The following is an 8,138-nucleotide window of genomic DNA, read 5'->3' as shown; positions in this document are numbered from 1 at the left end:
CTGAATAGCCAAAGCACTCCTCAGAAAGAAGAACAAGGTTGGAGACATCATACTTCCTAATTTCAAACTATATTACAAAGTCATAGTGATCAAAGGAATATGGTACTGGTATAAAAACAGGCACACAGACCAGTGAAACATAATAGAGAGTCCAGAAATACACCCATGCATATACAGTCTACTAATTTTTGAGAAGAGTGCCAAGAACACACAATGGGAAAAGGACAGTCTCTTCAATAAATGGGAAAACTGTATAAGCACATGCAAAAGAATGAAACTGAACCACTATTGTACACCACTCACAAAAATTAACTTGAAAAGGATTAAAGACTTAAATGTAAAACATGAAACTGTAAAACTCCTAGAAGAAAAACATAGGGAAACAGCTCCTTGAGTTTTACCACATTGGTCTTGGCAATAGTTTATTGGATAAGACACCCAAAGCACAGGAAACAAAAGCTAAAATAAACAAGTGAGATTACATGAAATAAAAGAGCTTCTACATAGCAGAGGAAACAATCAATATATTGAAAGGGCAACCTTTTCAATGAAGAATGTGAGAAAATATTTGCAAACCATATACCTGATAAAGGGTTAATATTCAAATTACATAAAGAACTAGTATAACTCAACAGCAAAAAAGCAAATAACTCAATCTGAAAATGGGCAAAGGACCTGAATAGACATTTTTTTCCAAAGAAGACATACATGCGGCCAACAGAGGTGTGAAAAGGTGTTCAGCATCACTAATCATGAGGGAAATGCAAATCAAAACCATGAGATTCCACCTCATAACTGTTAGGATGGCTATTATCAAAAAGACAAGAGATAACAAGTGTTGGCGAGGATGTGAAGAAAAAGGAACCATTGTGCACTCTTGTGGGAATGTATAAATTGGTGCAGCCACTATGGAAAACAGTATGGAGGTTCCTCAAAAAATTAAAAATAGAAGCACCGTATGCTCCAGCAATGCCACTCCTGGGTATATATCCAAAGGAAATGATGTCAGTATCTTTTTTTTTTTTTTTTTTTGCGGTATATGGGCCTCTCACTGCTGTGACCTCTCCCGCTGTGGAGCACAGGCTCCGGACACGCAGGCTCAGCGGCCATGGCTCACGGGCCCAGCTGCTCCGCGGCACGTGGGATCTTCCCGGACCGGGGCACGAACCCGTGTCCCCTGCTTTGGCAGGCAGACTCTCAACCACTGCGCCACCAGGGAAGCCCAATGTCAGTATCTTGAAGAAATATCTTTTCACTCATGTTCATTGCAGCATTATTCACAATAGCCAAGATATGGAAGCAAATGTCCTTCAACAGATGAATAGATCAAGAAAATGTGATATATCCCTAACCCTAACTTTAATATATATATCACAATGGAATATTATGCAGCCATAAAAAAGAAAACTCTGCCATTTGGGACAACATGGATGAACCTGCAGTGGGGGGAGGGGGAGGCGGCATTCTGCTAGGTGAAAGAAGCCAGAGAAAGAAAAATACTGGTACCATTTATATGTAGAATCTTTTTTAAAAAAAAAATTTAAAGGCCAATTTCATAGAAACAGAAACAGATTGTAGAATGGTAGTTGCCAGGGGCTGGGGAGTGGGGAAAATGGGGAGACATAGGTCTAAGGGTATAAACATTCAGTTATAAGAGGAATAAGTTCTGATCAGAAGATCTAATGTACAGCATGACAATTATAGTTAATAATACAGTTTTGTGTGCTGGAAAGTTGCTGAGAGTAGATCTTAAATGTTCTCACCATACACACACTAAGTTTACTATGTGAAGTGATGAATATGTTAATTAGCTTGAGCCTGGCAATCATTCCACTACATACATATATGTATATATGTATGTACATATATACATATAAAATCATCATTCTGTACACTTTAAATATGTACACTTATACTTGTCAGTTATTCCTCAGTAAAGTTGGAGGAAAAAAGCAAGCCCCGAGTCAAAAATCAGAATACTATTAATATGAATTGATTTTTGATGACATTAATAAGAAATAATTACATTTGGAGACTTAAAAAAAAAAAAGTGGATGAGATCGCTCAGAAGAGAGAGAGGGTACTGGGTCTCTAAGAAGGTCTGGTTTTCCAGGGCCTGGGTGGATGTCAAGATGGTAGGAACATCCATGATGTTAAAAATCCGTGAGGCGTTTAGGACTTGACAAAATTGAGGAGCCTGCAGGGCATCAGGGGAGACTTCAAAGGCTGCTGGCTGCGTGGCTCGGGCCTAGAGACAATCAGGTACTGCACACCCGGATCTAACGGCCAAGGTCCTGGGCTCAGTCCTGACTCCTGTGGGGCCTGCCCCTCTAGGGGCCTCACTGCAGAAGCAGGAAGTACTGCCCAAGGCTCAGCTTCCGCTCTGGGTGCTCTGGTACCGCCAAGTCACCCCCTCGCACTGGGGACCTTCCCACTTGGGACCTGCAGCACTTTCACTTCCCCCAGGTGCCCAGCCCCTGGCCCAGCACGTGGGAGGACCCTGGTCTACACTTGTTGCCAAGAACAGGATGCAGACTCCGAGAGAGGGGCAATGACGGGAAGGTGGGGGAAGGGGGTAGATAAACAGAGAAAGAAGGACAGGCACGCAGGTAAGGGGCCAGAAACCAGAGAGGGAGAGGATAGAGACCTGGGTGGGGAAGGGGACAGAGACCCAGAGGTAAAGAGAGGATAAAGATCCACAGAGAAAAGAACAGAGACCGAGAGAGAGAGGAGGACAAGAGACTGGGAGGGCCGGGAAGCGGGGACAGAGATGAATGCAGAGATGGCAGAGCTTTGCAGGCGGTGAGGTCAGAGTGTCTGTGAGGTCGGCTGCTGTCCAGGGCCGGCCTGGGGTCCTGGTGCCCAGAGTAGGTGGGTGCAAGTAGATCAGGATTCCCTGTGCGTCCCCCAGCCTGAGCCACGGAGACCTGGGAAGAACTGCCTGGTGTGTCCTTGGTGTCCACCAATTCCAAGGCCCCTCAGGTACTGGTGTGTGCATCCCCGTGGGGCAGGTGAGGGAGATGGGGACAGAGACACAGAAGAAAGTCACCTCGCATGTACAGGGAGAGGGTGGGGCTCTGCCCCTGGAACTTCCTCTTTCTCTGAGTTCTTCCTTTCTCTTCTCTCTCGGCCTCTTCCTATCTCTCTCTCACGGTCTTTCTTTCTGCCTGCGTCCCCCTACTTCCACCACCCCTTCTGTCCTGTCCCTCCCACTGTTCTCTCACGCCTCTAGGAGAAGATGTCAGCCCAGGACAGCTGCCTCAGCCTCATCAAGTACCTCCTCTTCGTTTTCAACCTCTTCTTCTTCGTGAGTTGCCTCCCGGGTCCCCAGCCCAGGCCCCAGCCGCTGCTGCAGCTGCCCAATCCCAAATCCCCCTTTGCCCACCGGCCATGCTCTCCTCTCCTCTCCCCAGGTCCTAGGCAGCCTTATTTTCTGCTTTGGCATCTGGATACTCATCGACAAGACCAGCTTCATGTCCTTTGTGGGTAAGGGAGCTGGGCCAGTCCGGGTGGGCCTTCCTGGAGCAGGCATGAACTGGGCTCCCTTCCAAGGACCTCCTGTGGTCTCCCTCATCCCAGGGAGGCCCATGGTGCCCAACTCCCTGTTCTGATCTCAGGTTCTGCTCCACCACTTGCTACTGCCGTAACTCTCCGAGCCTCAGCTTCTTCCTCTGGCAAATGAGCTGTGCATACCAGTAATAATAATGGCCATTTCTCAGACACTTCCTAGGTGTCAGATCTTGGGCAGAGGCTCATCAGATTTTCCCATAAATCTTCCCTCTCTTGAGGCTCAGAGAGGGGAAGTCACTTACTGGATGTCACACAGCAAGGAAGTAGAACAGATCAACACTAATAATAATTGTAGGACAATAACAATGGGGTAATAGTCAAAATCCTAATGGCTCATATATAATAAATGTTTGCCCTGTGTAGAGGACCAGTTGAACACATGCCTCCCATGTGTTGCTCAAAACAGCTCTAGGAACTAGATAGCATTATTCCCTAGGTCTCAGGGAGGTCTAGATGGCTGATCCAATGTCACAGAACAAGTGATGGGGCTGAAACTATTGGGGGTGGGTAGGAGCTGACAGAGGACAGAGAGACTGAGAACAAGAGGGAAAGACAGAGACCGGGAAGAAAGAGGGACAGAGATCTAGAAAGAAGGGAACAGAGATCCAAAGAGAGAGAGGGACAGAGACCCACAGAGAGAGGTGGAGAGAATCCCAGAAGGAAATAGAGAGATTCAGGGTGGGACAGGGACAGAGACCCAGAGAAAAGGATGCCAGGGGCCCAGGAAGAGGTCCCCCAGGTTACTGTTCCCCGCTTGGGTGGCGTGTGGGTGTGGAATGGGGCTGCCTGGAGCTGTGCACATGGAACCAAACATCACTGCCTCTCACCTCCCCCAGGCTTGTCCTTCATGCCCTTGCAGATCTGGTCCAAGGCCCTGGCCATCTCAGGAATCCTCACCATGGGCCTTGCCCTCCTGGGCTGTGTGGGGGCCCTGAAGGAGTTCCGCTGCCTCCTGGGCCTGGTGAGTGCCCCTCCCCCCGCCATCCCTAGGCTCATTCACATCTTGCCCTCAAATAGAGCCCTGGCAGCTCCTTCATCCCGCAGAGGGATTCAGCCTGACCTCTCCACTCTGCCCCTCCCCAGTATTTTGTGATACTGCTGCTCCTGTTTGCCACACAGATCACCCTGGGAATCCTCATCTCCACTCAGAAGGTCCAGGTGAGTTCCCCTTCTCCTCCCCCCAACCCCAGCTAGTGGGTGGTGGAAAGAGACGGAAACAAAGGCAGACAGGGGCTGACATAGACAAAGAGAAATAACAGAGATAGAGAAGACAGAAAGAAACAGAGACACAGAAAGACAGAGACAGATGCAGAGACTGGCAGAAAGACACAGAGAAGGAGCTAGAGACAGGGAGGGCCAGAGAAAGACTCACCGACAGGGACAGAGGAAGAGGAACAGAAATCCAAAGGGAAGTAGGAAAACAAACAAACAAACAAACCTCGGAGAAACAGAAGGCTCCCAGAAAGGGACAGAAACCGAATGAGATCATGGGAGATAGTGGAGAAACGGAAAGACAGACGATTGAAACAGGCAGAGAGAGAGAGATTTTGAGGGATGGAGACATAGCTAGCCATTCAGCGAAAAACCGAGGCCGACCTTAAGATGCTCAGGGACTACCTGAGGCTGAGACAGCCACGGAGTGGCTGGAGTGGGTTGGGGCAGATGGCGGTGGGGAGGCAGGTGGTGGTTCATCCTCACTCTCGGCCTATCAGCTGGAGCGGAAAGTGGAGGACGTCGTGCTGAAGACGATCCAAACCTACCGCGCCCATCCGGAGGAGACGGCTGCGGAGGAGAGCTGGGACTACGTGCAGTTTCAGGTGCGTGAGGCCCCCACCCACCAGGATCCCTCCCTCTAGCTCTGGGACTCTGACGTGGCTCCGCCCACTGCCTGGAAGGGACGGCCCCGACGCGGCCCGAGCCCCCAGCTCTAGGACCCTAATGTAACCCTACTCACCTACTCCACCTCCAGCCGTGGCGACGTGGCCCAGTCCCCCAGCTCCCAGCTCCTGCAGTGGCTCCGCCGCCCGCCTCGACAAGACTCCACCCTCAGCCCCAAGGCCCTAGCGTGACCCCACTCCCTGCCCAGTAGTGACTCTGGTTCCCAAGGGACCCGGCCCAAGTGAGACTCCATTCCCTGATCACTCACATGACCCCGCCCTCCCATCCATTTGTCCCCTCCCTGAGGCTGAATTGTACTGCCTATCCACTCTTCAGTCCACAGCACGATTCTGCAGCTTCTCCCCCCAGCCCCATGACCCCTAACCCCGTGACTTGTCTCTCCCAACCTCATGTTCCCCTAATGTCTCCTGGCCCTGCCATGACCCCACAGCTCACAGTCCCCCACCCTGCACCCACCACTTAGCCCTCTACTCCCCAGTATGACCTCATACCCATCACCCAGTCCCTTGATCCCCCAAAGTATCTTGCATCCCTCCAGCCCCTGTTCCTCTGACTCTTGTCCCTCTCCTAGCTGCGCTGCTGTGGCTGGAACTCTCCTCAGGACTGGTTCCGTACCCCCAGCCTGAGGAGCAACGAATCGAGAGGGCACCGCGTGCCCTGCTCCTGCTATAACTCATCGGCGACCAACGACTCCGCAATCTTCGATAAGATCTCCTTCCCTCAGTTCAGCCGGCTCGGACAAGTGGCGCGGCCCCGACACTATGCAGACATTTGCTTGGTCCCCGCGAACAGCTACATCTACCGCGAGGTGGGGAGGATTTGGAGCGCAGGACGTAGGAGGGGCCTGACAGGGTGGAGCTACGAGAGAGGGAGGTACTACAAGAGGAGCAGAGCTCCTACAAGGGGCGGGGTCTTTTGAAGGGCGGGGCCTAAAGAAAAGGCCTAGGCGAAAGGGCAGGATCTAGAACGCTGATGCCTGGGGAGGGGGAAGGCTTGGACCGGCCGAAGCGGAGAGACTAGAGAACCCTGGTAACTAGGGAAGGGGGGCGGTACCTGAAAGAAGGGTTAGGGCTGGGCGGAGGAGAACAGTGGGCCCGGGCTTGAGGGCGAATCCCCAAAAGAAGCCTACCTGTAGCCTCTCCCCTATATCCCCAGGGCTGCGCACGGAGCCTCCAGAAGTGGTTGCACAACAACCTCATCTCCATAGTGGGCATTTGTCTCGGCGTGGGTCTACTTGAGGTAATCTGGTCCCGCCCCCACTCACGATTGGTCTAGATGGCCCCGCCCCAAATTGCGCGTCCAACCATTCTCTCAGGGAAAGGCTCATGCGTGGTACAGTGTCAGCTAATCCAGGCCCTCCTGAGGCTCCACCTGGGACGAGGGAGGAGACCTAGCCTCTGTGAGCTCTGATTGGTTACGCGGAGGGAGCAGGCGTTCCCGCCCTTCCTCGCGAGGCTCCCATTGGCCCTCCTTGGCATATCAGCCTCCTGCTATTGGCCGCAATATCCCTCCCCTTTCCCCTCCGGTGAGTGTGGTGGGGCTGAGCCTACTACTACCACGCAGCATGCTCCACCAGGAACGCCAGCCGCAGGTGCCGGATGCCTACTGTTCGAACCCCGGGCCCGGCCCGAGCACCGATGGCAGCGGCGGGCGCTATGGTGTGCTGAGCAGCAGCGGGCGTAGCGGCAATCTGTGGGTTGGCTGGGGCATGGCGGGTGCCTGCCCTAACTGGGGGGACAAGGCCCCGCAGGGTAAACTGCCCATGGCTCTGGGGCCCTGGCCTATTTGGGATCAAGACGAGGAACAACCTGAGACCGGGAGTGCAGGCGCGGAGATGGAGGCCGAGATGGAATTAGAGGCCGAGTCGGAGGGCGAGATAGATGAGTCTCCGGAATAAAGGACTTTGGGCTTTCTCCGGATCACGCGGCTTCTCAGACTCTAGACCTATGCTAGACGCAGCTGGACTCCCTCTACCCCACCCTATTCCTTCCTGCTTCAACTCTGCTCCCACCCCTCCCCGGCCCGCCCTTTGGTGTCCTACCCAATGACCTCTAGCCCTTTTACCCTTAATTCCACCATATTCTCCAAACTCCCGTCCCTGAGTCTTTAACAAGTTCTCCCTCTAGTCCCGCCCATCTCCTACCTACTCCCTCTCCACACCTCCCATGACGCAGCCCCGCCCAACTCGCGGGCCCTTATTTTCTTCCCCTGGTCCCACCACCCCCTAGGTTTTTTCCCTGGGGACCCCCGACTCTCCCCGGCACCCCCTCGACCTCTCTGACCGCGTCTCCTTTCTCTGTAGCTCAGCTTCATGACGCTCTCCATATTCCTGTGCAGAAACCTGGACCACGTCTACGATCGGCTCGCTCGGTACCGCTAGGCCCCGACCTTCCCGAAGCCCCGCCCCGCCTCCCTCAAGTGCCCTGGGCATTTAGTTCCCTGTCGCCTGTAAATATTTGTTTAATCCCCAGCCGGTCCCAGCCACTGAGCCCTCATTCCCCTCGGGAACCCAGATGTCTGCCTGACCCGCTGTTGTCACCTCTCCCGTGGGACCTGGGGTTTCCGGCCACCAGCTTCCTGCCCCTAAAGATACCTCATTTCTTTGCCTCATCTGTCGGTCTACCACCTCCCACTAGATTATTTTTAGCCCAAACGCCAAATAAATCCCC

The 8,138-nt window shown here is 52.8% G+C and overlaps 1 protein-coding gene across 1 annotated transcript; it reads left to right on the top strand.

The window, feature by feature from the left end:
* Positions 1–3,232: 3,232 nt before the first annotated feature.
* On the top strand, positions 3,233–8,131 carry CD37 (CD37 molecule). Its single transcript, XM_060084297.1, has 8 exons — positions 3,233–3,307; positions 3,414–3,486; positions 4,407–4,531; positions 4,654–4,728; positions 5,283–5,387; positions 6,041–6,277; positions 6,625–6,708; positions 7,772–8,131. Exons 1-8 carry the CDS (start codon positions 3,239–3,241, stop codon positions 7,847–7,849), a joined length of 846 nt encoding a protein of 281 aa, XP_059940280.1. The 5' UTR covers positions 3,233–3,238; the 3' UTR covers positions 7,850–8,131.
* The last annotated feature ends 7 nt before the right edge of the window (positions 8,132–8,138 follow it).

The sequence above is a fragment of the Mesoplodon densirostris genome, chromosome 19, assembly GCF_025265405.1.
Source record: "Mesoplodon densirostris isolate mMesDen1 chromosome 19, mMesDen1 primary haplotype, whole genome shotgun sequence".
In the NCBI taxonomy this organism is placed as follows: domain Eukaryota; kingdom Metazoa; phylum Chordata; class Mammalia; order Artiodactyla; family Ziphiidae; genus Mesoplodon; species Mesoplodon densirostris.
Note: the sequence above shows the minus strand (reverse complement) of the source record. Positions and strands in the feature narration are given on the sequence as shown.

Bases quoted from the DNA above. Each gene is read 5' to 3' on its own strand.
- CD37 (XM_060084297.1), top strand. From the start codon at position 3,239: ATGTCAGCCCAGGACAGCTGCCTCAGCCTCATCAAGTACCTCCTCTTC. The intron at 4,532-4,653 runs GTGAGTGCCCCT...GCCCCTCCCCAG, and splicing joins TCCGCTGCCTCCTGGGCCTG to TATTTTGTGATACTGCTGCT. The intron at 4,729-5,282 runs GTGAGTTCCCCT...TCGGCCTATCAG, and splicing joins TCTCCACTCAGAAGGTCCAG to CTGGAGCGGAAAGTGGAGGA.